The sequence below is a fragment of the Penaeus vannamei genome, chromosome 1 (assembly GCF_042767895.1).
Source record: "Penaeus vannamei isolate JL-2024 chromosome 1, ASM4276789v1, whole genome shotgun sequence".
NCBI lineage: Eukaryota > Metazoa > Arthropoda > Malacostraca > Decapoda > Penaeidae > Penaeus > Penaeus vannamei.
The window spans coordinates 10,630,914-10,643,413 of NC_091549.1; the positions used below are offsets into that span (position 1 = coordinate 10,630,914).

The following is a 12,500-nucleotide window of genomic DNA, read 5'->3' on the forward strand; positions in this document are numbered from 1 at the left end:
GAACCCTTACCATCCTATGTCCTATCAAACGCAAATCCTTGGACGTAATAAGCCCAAATCTATTGATTCCCAGATATATGAGCGAGCGGCGGCCGCCTTGGCGCTGGCGTCGTATTTGAAACCACCGAGCGATCTGAGCGAGCTCACCAGTCAGCTGTGAGCTCTGGTAGCGAGTGGTTGTGTGTGAATGTGCGGTGGCGAAGTGTGAGTGTTCAAAGAATCCATTGTACGAGTAACTGCACGAGTCCTCCGCAGACTGTGAATTGGGATGTCCTAACCTATGGATAGAGCCGGCAGGCGGTGTTGACTCCAGGCAGAGAGCGAAGATAACGGAGGGAAGAGAAGAAGAATAAGAAAAAATGGGCGACGAATCCAGCGTTCGTGTTGCGATCAGGTGAGTGAGAGAGAACACCAACGTTCTCAACGCCGAAGAACGTTCTTCTCTCCTTTCTTAGAATTTCGGGATCAGGGGACTATTATGTCTTCCTTAGGGGGGACGAGTAGACTGAGGATATTAAATTAATTCACGATTTCATGTTTCCGAGACGTTATGTTATGGTGTCCATGGCGCTGGTTTTAATGGCTTGGAAATCCTACCAAGGGACGGTTGGTTATCCGAGCTCGTGTGTCGTAGCTTTTAAATGGTCTCGAATACCTCTTTTTTTCGAGTGAGTTCGTTACACTACTTGCCGTCTCTCTCTCGTTGTCCAGATACATTTCTTCTTTGATATCAGTTGGCGATAGGGTTTGATAAGGCTTTTGAAATTTTCTCGTGTAGGCCTACCATTCTCCTGTGGGAAGGACACCCTTGGAGACATACTGAAACTCAGAGAATATCATCACTAGTTATGCTGTTTTTTTTGTTTTGTTTTTGTTTTTCATTTGGCAGTAAATGAACATTAATATGTAATGAACTGCTTACGAAAGTACTTGGTAACAGAAAGATACTGTGGGGTTTTATGTGTTGATTGTTCACGGAAACAAAGGCTTTTGTCTAGAGGAATGGTCGCTTGTTGCAATAGAAGAGATTGAAGATATGGAATAAGTAACGCACACTAACATACGTACACAAACATACATACTCAATTACATTAACAAACAAACGGACACAAACATACATACTCAATTACACTAACCAACAAACGCACACAAACATACATACTTAATTACACTAGCAAACAAATGCACTCAAACATACATACTCAATTACACTAACAAACACACGCACACCTAGACCTAGATACAGAACATTGTTATATAAGATCAAGCTTCATAGATTTGTTATCGTATGCGATCGAGGGAATGTAGATAAGCATGTTATATTATCTATGTGTAAATAAACAAGCCCTAAATTGGACTTTGACTGCATAGAGTGATACATTGAGAGAGACGTGACACAAATCGAGAGATTTCGGGTTCAAGCAGGTGAAAGCTGAGTGAATTCATGTGCAGCCATTCATGGAAAATTATTGCAAGCATGAATAGCAACCTCATGTCACTGTTTATATCTCCTTCTCTTTCCTCTTTCTTCTCTCTCTTCTCTCTTCTCTCTCCTCTCTCCTCTCTCCTCTCTTCTTCCCTTCTTCCCCCCTTTCCATCTCGTCCTTCCCTCCTCCTCTCCCAACATCAGTCCACCCCCCCCCCTCTCTCTCTCTCTCTCTCTCTCTCTCTCTCTCTCTCTCTCTCTCTCTCTCTCTCTCTCTCTCTCTCTCTCTCTCTCTGTGTGTGTGTGTGTGTGTGTGTGTGTGTGTGTGTGTGTGTGTGTGTGTGTGTGTGTGTGTGTGTGTGTGTGTGTGTGTGTGTGTGTGTGTGTGTGTGTGTGTGATGTACACATAATTTCTTCCTCACCTTTATATTTATCTGCTGTTTCAAGACACAACTAAGCATCTGGGACAGTGCATGTCTATTTTTGGTTGACCTTTTTCAGAAACTGTTACTTGCTCTTGTCACTTCAGTTAACTCGGCGGCCCAAAGAGTCATAATTCAGGCTTGGCCAGAGCTCAGAACGTTAAACTTGTAAATTGTTTTTCCTTTGTTGTCCTTCTGTTAGGTAAACCCTCGTCTTTTTACGTCGAAGTTGGTCTTAGGTTTCAGGCCCCGAGTATGCATGACTCGTTCATTCATTCACGCGCTCATGCCCTCGCTCACTCATTGCTTACACACTTACTCATTCACCCATTCATCCGTTCAATCAAACACTCGTTCGCTCAGTCAATCACTGATTCATTCGCGGACTTTCTCATTCACTCACTCACATATTTACTCACTCATTCTCACTCAGTTACTCACTCACTAATTAACTAATTCTGCCACTATCTCTCGCTCCCTTATTGACTCCCTCACCCACTCACGTGCACGGAAGAGGACCCCCCCCACCCGCCCCCCTGCGGCCAATGCCAGCGCCACCTTTGTAGGGATTCCAGCCCCGATTGCCAAGGTTGCATGCGCGTTTGCGAGCTTCAGGGGGAAGTGCTTGCGCGGGCTGTGGTCTGGGGCGCGTGTGTGTGCTTGTGCGTTGTTTAAAGATTTTTTTTGCCTTTGTGAGTGAGTGTGTGGGTGTGGGTGTGTGTGTGTGTGTGTGTGTGTGTGTGTGTGTGTGTGTGGCTGCGTGTGTGTGTGTGTGTGTGGCTGCGTGTTCGTGCTTGTTTGTCGTCTTTGTAAAGATATGTATTTATTTTTGATGCCGGGAAGAGAGAGTTTGTAGGAAGCTAAATGTTGGTTAGGCGAGGTCAGAACGCAAGACAGGTGGGTAATTGCAAGCTTGACGAAAATGACGATGCTAATCATAAAGTTTATCAAGCAAAGTTATTGTTGCAGAGGTAAAAATTGCCGCTCAAGATTCAGCCAAGAGGGAGAGAAGGATGCCGAGCGATCGAAAAAGGAAGACGTTGGTGCCAAAAGCCGAAAGGGATGGCTGAGAAGTTATCCTCTCCCTCCCCCTCGAAAGATAAATATATTGATAAAAAGTAAATAAAGAACATCATGAAGTAGAAATGATAACACAGTAAAAAAAAAAAAAAAAAAAAGAATAAAGAAAGTACACAAACAGAAGAGGTGATTAAGGGGGGGGGGGGTGAAGTCAGCAAGTGAACGGCATAAGTCACGAGACCAAGAGGATTTTTTTTTTTTTTTTAGCGTCCGTTTCCCTTCGTTTCCGCGGATCTGAGTCAGCCTTCCGCGTTGGGAATTCTGAGCTGCGCCTGCGTTTCTGCTTCTGCTTCCTCTTCCTCTGCTTTGCTTGCGGAGGTGTTGGTGCGAGGGCGGCCGCGGGATGAAACGGCGTTCGGGAAGCTGGTGGTTGGTTCGGGTTTTGGGAATCGTTCGTTTTTGTTTTTGTACACCTATTTATGCTTGAGGGGAAGAGGTCTCTTTTGTTATTTGTATGTGTGAAATAGATTTCTTTGGATCTTAAAGAAGTATGTTGATTTCTTAAGAATGGTAACGTATATTGTAGATGGCGTTAGATTTCTTGAAAATTGTAGATTGTGAATCACTTTCATAAAAAAAATATATTGTAGATTACTTAAGATTTTTTATGAAATCATGATGACCTCGGAATTTTTAAAAATCGCATATTGTAGATGGATTAGAAGTCTGACCCAAATAGTGTCTCCGGCGACCTTCGGCGGCAGGAACACGTGCGCGGCGCCGTGACACAACAGCTGTTAGGGCGATCCTCACCTACATTCGCCGCTGCCGATCGCGTCACCTCTAACCCATATAGAGCCTCCGTTACGGAAAACCGCGCCACTTCCCGTGTTTAAAGGGAACCCACGTCCGCATAGGCTTAGGCTTCGGGGCCTGCACTCTTGTTTTAGCCGGGTGTCGTGGCTTCCGCTTGGACACTGTAGGCCTAAGGGGGTTCTGCGTGTAAACAAGGGGTCATTTCCTGGCTGGTTTGGGATTGTGCTTGCGTGTGTACACTTTAGGACGTATTCGTAGGAGGGAGAGAGAGAGAGGGAGGGAGAGAGAGAGAGGGAGGGAGGGAGGAGTAGAAGAAAAAGCAAAAATTAGAAATGAAACTGGAGAGGGAAAGGTGAGAGAGTAGGAAATAATAAAGCAATTACCAGTGGTGTGATCAGAACTTCCAAGCAGTCCTTTACACTGAAAATTTCGTTACCATCTCCGAGCGGAAACCCGCGTGCGGCCGAAAGCTGGTTTCCCCGCAATATGGGTCGGCGGCGGGGTCGTCATTATCCACGCCGCGCCGGTCATCGTCACCACTAGCCATGGGTCATTTGGCTCGGTCTTGTATCCACTTACGCCTTGTTTTTTAAACGTGACCTATTTGAGCCTACTGGAGCGTGTCGTCATCACAGGGGAGGGGTGGTCGTCAGTGGTCGTCCACTTTAATTTTTTTTTTAGTTGAGATGAGTTGTCAGTCATCGCCACCACCACCACCGCCGCTAAAACAACATTGATAATAAAAATGATACCAAGAACAACAATGAAAAGGACAATGATTGCTCTCCAGCGTCACAAAAAGGTAGAATTGTGATTTTAGTTCGAGTTTTCGATCCTCCACTCATCCACTCTCTGAGATTAGATTTCCTTCCTGTCGACTGACCAGACCGTAGAGGAAAGGATGGATCTTGGACTGGCATTAGCGGTTGCGATAGTGTCCATTTAGGATTTGTGTTTTATTATTAATGGCGGCCTTTTGAGTTGATGCGATGTAGGCCTATGGCTCCGTGTATCCTTGGCTGTAGCGAGGGCGTACGTAGATGTATATAGCAGCAGATGTGCTAGATTTATGACGGCGGTTGCGTCAGGTTGGTGGTAACATCAGAATGATTTGTCGTGATGTTATACCTGTGTTATCTCATGCGATATGCCTGTATGATGTTATACCTGTGTATATGTTTTCTCGTGCGTTATATCTGTGCGTACGTAGTTATCTTCTGCATTATATCTATGGCTATGGAGCTACCTTATGATGTCATACCTGTGAGCATGTCGTAGCTATCCCGTGACGTTAACCTGTGTGCGTGTCATAATTACCTTCCGATTTCATCCCGCGAGGCTTACGCCAGGGCCATCCATGACGGGCCAGGTGCACGCAACACGAATCCGGGGTTTACATGCCTTAGCTTTTAGGTCATCGCTGCGGGAGGGACAGCACCGGCGCTGATCAGCTGTTGTCGTTCATGAACCGAGTGTTGTGGATGCTCAAGCGGGAAGGAGGGGTTGGGATAGCGAAAGGAAAATCGCGTTGTGTACAGTGACGGTCAGATCTCGGAGAGAGAGACAGAGACAGAAGAAAGCGAGAATAGATGCAACAAAGGAAAGGAGCAAAGACCTGTCCTTCTCTTTTTACAACTTATTTGCATATTAATCCCCTGCGTAGATTTCAACGGCATCTTGTCCTTCCAAGACGCCGAAGTCCATTACATTAGCATGAATCGACCTTGATGACCCAGCCTGGTGCGGGAGCGGATCGGAACGCAATTGCAGGCCGTGGAGGGGGGGGGGTCTTGGTTGGGATGCGGCGTGTGCGTGTGTGTGTGTTTATAATGTGTGCGCGCGTCCGTAGAAGGTTTTCGGACGGTATGGAGTATGGAGTCGAATATACGAGTCAGATGAAAAGTTTGAGTCTGTCTGTCTCTCTCTCTCTCTCTCTCTCTCTCTCTCTCTCTCTCTCTCTCTCTCTCTCTCTCTCTCTCTCTATATATATATATATATATATATATATATATATATATATATATATATATAATTTCCCTCCCTTTCCCTTTCTCTCTCTCCCTCCCTCCCCTCCCCTCCCCTCCCCTCCCCAGAGAAATATAACCATGGAAATTGGCTTCCTGCAGCGCGGGGGGCGAAGGCCCTCTCGGACCCCCCCCCCCCCCCCCGCCCTTGTCCCTTCCGAGCGCAGGATCCGCACTTGCCATGCAGGGGCGGCGGAGCACCTGGGCGCGCGGGCCACAACCACTCGCCGCCTGGCAATGGGGCGGGCGGCGCTTGATATGCCGTGCGGGTTGGCAGTGCGCGGAGGGGGAGGGAGGGAAGGCTGGTGGTGGGAGGTGGCGTTTTTTTACGAGATGAAGATGGGTTGTTTGGTGTGTGGTATGTATGTATGTATGTTTGTATGTGTGTGTGTATATATATATATATATATATATATATATATATATATATATAATGTACATATGTATATATGCATGTATATATATGTATATACATATACATGTATACGCATACATATGTGTGTACATGTGTATATATGTATATGTATATATATGTATACAAATGTGTGTATATATATATATATATATATACACATATATATATTTCATATATATATATGTATATATTTATGTATAAGTATACAAATGTATATATATTTTTTCATATGTATATGTATATATATGTATATATATATATATATATATATATATATATATATATATATATATATATATATATATGTGTGTGTGTGTGTGTGTGTGTGTGTGTGTGTGTGTGTTTATTTATCATGTCAGAGGAAGTGTATCTTGTTTCGTATGTTTGGCTAGAGTATAATTGATTTTTTTATACCCTTATCTGGCCAGTTTTTATTAATGATCCTGAAAAAAGGACACATAAGAAAAATAAATCGTTTCATAAGCATCTCAAGTAATGCCAGAAATTGCACAGATGCCGCAGTGAAGATCATTTTCCCGAGACCAGTCTTCCGCAAGCCAATCTGATGGCGGCTTCTCGAATTCCTGTGATCCATTTTCATTCCGTAGTTTATTATTCGTCTTCATTCCGTAGTTTATTATTCGTCTTTTTTCTCTATTCATCGCTTTCCTTATGCAGCGTCTGTTGGGTGAGGCTGCGTCGTGTTGGCGAGATGATCGTCATGGCAACCATTATGGTGCGCGGGTGGGGGGGGATGGGGAGATGGGATCTCTTTGTCTCTTGTATTGTTTTTTTGTTTGTTTTGGGGGTCTTTTGTTTTTCTTTTTCTTGTGGGTGTTGTTTGTTTGGTTTTGTATATGTGTTACCGTATCTTTGTTTTTCTTGTGGATGTTTTTTTTTTATATTTGTTGCCGTGGCTTGATGTTTTTCGTTTTTCTTTTTTCTATTCACTGTCTTTTCATTCTCGTGTTTTATTTTTGTTTTTATTTTCACTTACTTTTTTCATTTTCTTTCTCTTCACTCTCTTTTCTCCTTTCGTTTTAACTCTTCTCTTCACCCCCCTTCTTCTTCTTCTTCTTCTTCTTCTTCTTTTCAACCTATTTGAGGAGTTGGTTATTTGGCGCGACGATAAGTCACGCGGCGGGACATCGCGGCTTTGGGCCCGGAAGGAATGATCACCCGTAGCGGCGGTGGCGGTGGCTCGTGGGGAGGGGGGCGTGGCCATGGCGGGGGCGGGGGCGGGGGCGGTAGCGGGAAGACGGGGCGCGATGTGGGAAGGTACGGTTCGATACGGTTGCGGTACGGTAGGCCGAGGGGGGCGTCCGGAAGGAGGTTTTGAGGGTGGTGGGGTAGGCTTATTTAAAGCGGCTGTCACGTCCGGCTTATTTGACCGGCAGTCACTTTTCCGTCCGGTTTCTTTAATGGGCGGTTGATTTGACCGGCTTAGACGTCCGGCGGGGTAGATTGAAGGAGGGACGTGAGAGTTGAGAGAGAGAGAGGAGGCCGGGGTGGAGGAGGGACGGGGGTGAGAGGCGCTGACAGGGGAAGGGGGAGGGGAGGGGGGCTTCATCTCCCTTGTCTTTGGATGACAGGGATGCTGGGCTGGAGTTTTTTTTATTTACTTATTTATTTATTTTTAGTTTTTATGTATTTATTTATTTATCTATTTAGTTTTTTTTATTTATGAATGGCGGGGTTTTATGGGGTTACAGGGCTTTCTTCTTTGTCTTTTTTCTCTCTCTTTTATTCTCCTCTTTTCTCCTTCTTCCTCTTTCCTTCTCCTCCTCCTTCGTTTTCATTATCATCATCATCATCTTCACCTTACTCCTCCGCCTCCTCAAGTTGTTTTCTCAAGACTGAATATCATCAATCATACTTCTAATTAAATTCACAACCATCTTCTGTCTTTATCATCATCATCATTATCGTCATCATTGTCATCAATCATCGTTATATCTTCTTCATTCTCGCTTGCTTTCTCGCTTTGACTTATTTCTGTCAAGGGTTTGCTCAGGAACCTTAAGGAAGTAGGAGAATGTTCGAGAAGAAAACGTAATGAGTGATAAATACCCCCACCCCCACCCCCAACACCCATCAGTCTCATCCCACCTTTCTTTTCTTACTCATCTCTCTCTCTCTCTCTCTCTCTCTCTCTCTCTCTCTCTCTCTCTCTCTATCTATCTATCTATCTATCTATCTATCTATCTATCTATCTATCTATCTATCTCTCTCTCTCTCTCTCTCTCTCTCTCTCTCTCCCTCTCTCTCTCTCTCTCTCTCTCTCTCTCTCTCTCTCTCTCTCTCTCTCTCTCTCCCTCTCTCTCCCTCCCTCCTCCTCCCTCCCTCCCTCTCTCTCTCTCCCTCTCCCTTTCCCACGTCTACTTAAATTTACTTTTAAATTTTTAAATTTACCTACTCTCCATTCTCACGCCTACTCTCCTGTTCTACTCCCACTTCCCACTCCTACCCTCCCGTCCACTCCCACTCCTTCTTCTACTCCCTATTCCCCACTCCCGCTCCCCACTCCTATCCTCACGCCCACGCCCACTCCCCGAGTTTACTTCCACTCCAACTCCGCCCTCCCCACTCCCTACTCCCACGAGGCTCCCAAAGCACTCCCATTATATTACGACCGCAGAAAGCAAATAAAAAAAAGAGAAAGAGAGAAAAGGCGAGAGAAAGCGACCGGAGAAAGGTTCAAAGGTTTCAAAACTTACTTAGGAAAGCCTTAGGGAAGTGTTAGGGGGAGAGGGAGGGAGGAAAGGGAGAAGGAAGGGAGGGAGGGAGGGAAGAAGCGAGGAATGGGAGAGATGTATACTTATGGGAAGAGAGACTGATGAATACACACGCAAAGAGAGAGAGACAGAGACAGAGAGACAGAAGGAAAGGAAGAAGGGGGCGGAACACACGCTTATGAGAGTGTGTGTGTACGCGTGCGTGTTGGGGTGGGGGTGGGGGGAGGCAGGTATACATAATAGAACTTTCGAGAAAGTGATGCTCTTTGGCAGCGTTTCATGTCCACACAACCGCGGACTTCCGTGTTCATGCCAGAGAAGATATATATATTTTTGTTTATTTTATTATTATTTTTTTTTTTTTTGCTTATTTAGTTATGCATTTTTTGTTTATATACCTAGGAGCATTTTACTGATTATCTTGTTTATTTACTCGACTGTGTCTAAACCAATCTGTGTATATTTATATTTGCTTATTTACTGACTAGTTTTTTAAAATCCGCTTGTATGTTATTTTTTCGTGTAGGCTATTTGCAAACGCGTATTTTTGTTGATTTTATTTACGTATTTTTTGTGTTGCCTTCTCGCTCTCTTATTCACTTCCCTATTTATTTGCTTAAGCCTTCCCTCGCATTTATCTAGATATGTGAGTTTTTTTTTACTTGCCGTTTTTTGTTAATCTTGTTTATTTTATTGATCTTGTGTGATTTATTTATTTATTTGCATGTTTTAATTACCTACCAACATCTTTACGTATATGTGTGATTTTTTCCATTTTAATTGCCCATTTTTATTTATCTTGTTTTTTGTTGTTGTTGATCTTGTGTGATTTATTTATTTATTTACTTGTTTTCATCACCTACCGACGTCTTTACCTGCTAAACTCCTTTCCTGGATACATAACGACGTCCTTAGCAAAGCAACGATTTCGTGGGCAAGTGCGACTCGGGAGGTACCTGCCTCGGGTCAGATAAAACAACGGAGGAAAGAACAAGGAAACACACGAATATTCTCATAAGTCTTGTTTGTGCTTTGTGTTTTTTTTCTCCCTCTCTCTAACGCGAATTTGCATATCGTGTTTTTTTTTTCTTGTTCTTCCTTTCGTTGTTTTTATTTGTAACTAGTTCGCCAGAAATGCTGCGATCGGGTTTACAGAATTTCCGGCCATTTCTGGTTCGCCGTTTCGGGGGAAAGAAAAATAGAAGATAAAGATAAAGGAAAGAAAAATGTGGTGTCTGTTTTGCCCACACAGCCTCTTGGTCGCGCTTTGCAACATTGTCACGCGGGGGAGTTTGCAGGGCCGATTGCAAGGGCACGCGGCGGAGGCGAAGGAGGCGAAGATTTGCGCTTTGATTCTTTGGATCTTCCTTCCCTTCCTTGTCCTCTTCCTCCCTCCTTCCCTTCCTTCCCCTCCTCCTCCGCCCCCATCCTCCTCCTCCTCCCTCCTTCCCTTCCTCCTCCTCCTCCTCCTCCTCCTCCTCCTCCTCCTCCTCCTCCTCCTCCTCCTCCCCCCCCCTTTCCTCTTACTACTACTCCTCCCCCCCTCTCCTCTTACTCCTTCTCCTCATCCTCCTCTTCTCCCCCCTCCTTTCCTCCTCCTCCTTCCCTTCCTCCTCCTCCTCCCTCCTTCCCTTCCTCCTTCCCTCCTCCTCCTCCCCCTCTTCCCCTTTCCCTCCTCCTCCTCCCCCCTCTCCTCTTCCGCCCCCATCCTCCTTCACCCTCTCCTCGCTTCCGCCCCCATCCTTCTCCTCCTCCCTCCTTCCCTTCCTCCTCCCCTCCTCGTCCTCCATGGCCTCTGCCGCGTGTGGATGACGTAAGGTGCCCCATATTGATTAGGATAAGGCTTCTCGCTTGGCCCTCGACGCCTCTGCGGGGGGGGGGGGAGGTAGGGGGGCGATAGGATGAGGGGATAGAGGTTGGCAATGGGTGGCGGGGGTAGAGATAGGGAAGGGATGGGGGAAGAAGGGGAAGAGGTGGGGGAGTGGTGGGAAGGGGAGAGATGGGGAGGAGGGGGAGGGGAAAAGGTGGGGGAGTGGTGGGAAGGGGAGAGATGGGGAGGGGGAGGGGGAAGAGGAAGGAGGGAGGGGGGAGGGGGCACGAGGAGGCGCTGGAAGATGACGGCTGACCTTAGACATGAATGGAAGGTGCGTTTAGGGGTCTTTCTGAATTTGGAAATGTTTAGCGTATGTATAATACTATTCCGTGTAGCTGTTCGACGACACCTTTGCCTTCGCGTTGGTTCGTCGGGTCGAGAGAAGCCTGCGTGAGCCGTGGCAACCGGTACAGATTAAGAAAATAAAGTAAGAATAAAAATGAAAAGTAAATAAATAGAAAAATAAGGAAATATGAAAAAATAGATAGAAAATAAATAAATAGAAAACTAAGGAAATAAAAAAATAAAAAAAATGAATAAATAGAAAAATAAAAATAAATGAATAAATTGAAAAAAAAGAAAAATTTAATAGATAGAAAAAAATTATAAATGAAAAAAAATATATACATATAAAAAGATTAAAAAAAAAAATGCCGGTTTCCTTGCCGGCGGCCGCCCGGGGGCTCGATGCGCGTCAAACTCCGGCCGAACACGCGGCTATTGAGTCATTTTTCACACCCGATCCATGTCGGTCGGCCGCCCCTTCTCTCTCCGCCCCCTCCCTGCCCCCTCCCTCCCCCCTCCCTGGCCTCTACTCCCCCCTCCTGCCCCCTGTTCCTGCTCTCTTCGTGGCTTCTTCCCCCCCCCCCTTTTTTTTTGCTTTATTTTCTTGCTCCCTTTTTCTGCCTTCTCGTGTTTTTCCTTCTTCCGTATCTCCTCTTTTATTCCTCCCCGTGTTTTTCCTTCTTCCGTATCTCCTCTTTTATTCCTATCCCTCCTAATCCTCTCTACTTCCTGATTCCTTTCTGTTTTTGCCTCCCTCCTTCACCCCCCTCCCCTGTTGACGTCCTCCCTGCCCCCCGTAGCTCATGCTCCTCTTCCTCTTGCCCTCCTGCCGCTTATCCTACCCCTATCCCTCCTCCTCCTCCTCCCCCCCTTACCTAACATCCTCCTCCTCCTTCCTCTGCCTCCTCCTCCTTCTCCTTACTTAACCTCCTCCTCCTCTTCCTCCTCCTCCTCCTCGTATCTCACCCTTCCCTTCCTGCTGACCCGCCCGCCCACCCTCGAGGCTGGCAGCAGGTCGTTGTTGTTGCCGAGGTGAGGGGCGGAGACGGACGGACGGACGCAAATGTTATGTAAATCGCCCTCGGAATGGTGATGTTTACCTCCATTGTTATAGATGTCGGTAGAGTCTCCTGGTCGCGGGTTGCCAAGGTTGCCTCCTCGGCCGCGCGCGTGTTGGGGGTGGGGGGTGGGGGGAGGGGGGGAAGGTGGGAAGGTATGGGGGAGAAAGGGAGGGGAATGGATGAGGGAGGTAGGAAGGGAAAGGGAAGAGATAAGGTGATGGGAGAGGGTGGGAGGGACGGGGGAGGTAGGAAGTGAAAGAAAGGAGGATAAATAGAAAGAGGATAGAAGGGAGATACAGAGAAAGAGAGAGAGATATAGAGCGGGCGGAGGTAGATCTGAAGAATAGGAGGTGGCATAAGAACTGACACGATCCGCGGCGGAGCGGAGGACAGGGAGAAGAGAAAGGAAACGGGGCGAACAGA

The 12,500-nt window shown here is 46.2% G+C and overlaps 1 protein-coding gene across 7 annotated transcripts in view; it reads left to right on the top strand.

Moving 5' to 3' along the window:
* Nucleotides 1-133: 133 nt before the first annotated feature.
* The window catches only part of Klp31E (kinesin-like protein 31E), a 241,789-nt gene continuing 229,422 nt past the window's right edge, over nt 134-12,500 (top strand). For 4 of the 7 annotated variants that reach the window (XM_070138926.1, XM_070138783.1, XM_070139101.1 and 1 more), the window contains exon 1: nt 135-394. In XM_070138926.1, the coding sequence (XP_069995027.1) occupies nt 360-394 (35 nt within the window). In that variant the 5' untranslated portion in view covers nt 135-359. Of the gene's footprint in view, nt 395-12,500 lie in introns of all 7 variants that reach the window. The other 3 variants (XM_070138872.1, XM_070138832.1, XM_070139035.1) reach the window with 1 other exon arrangement.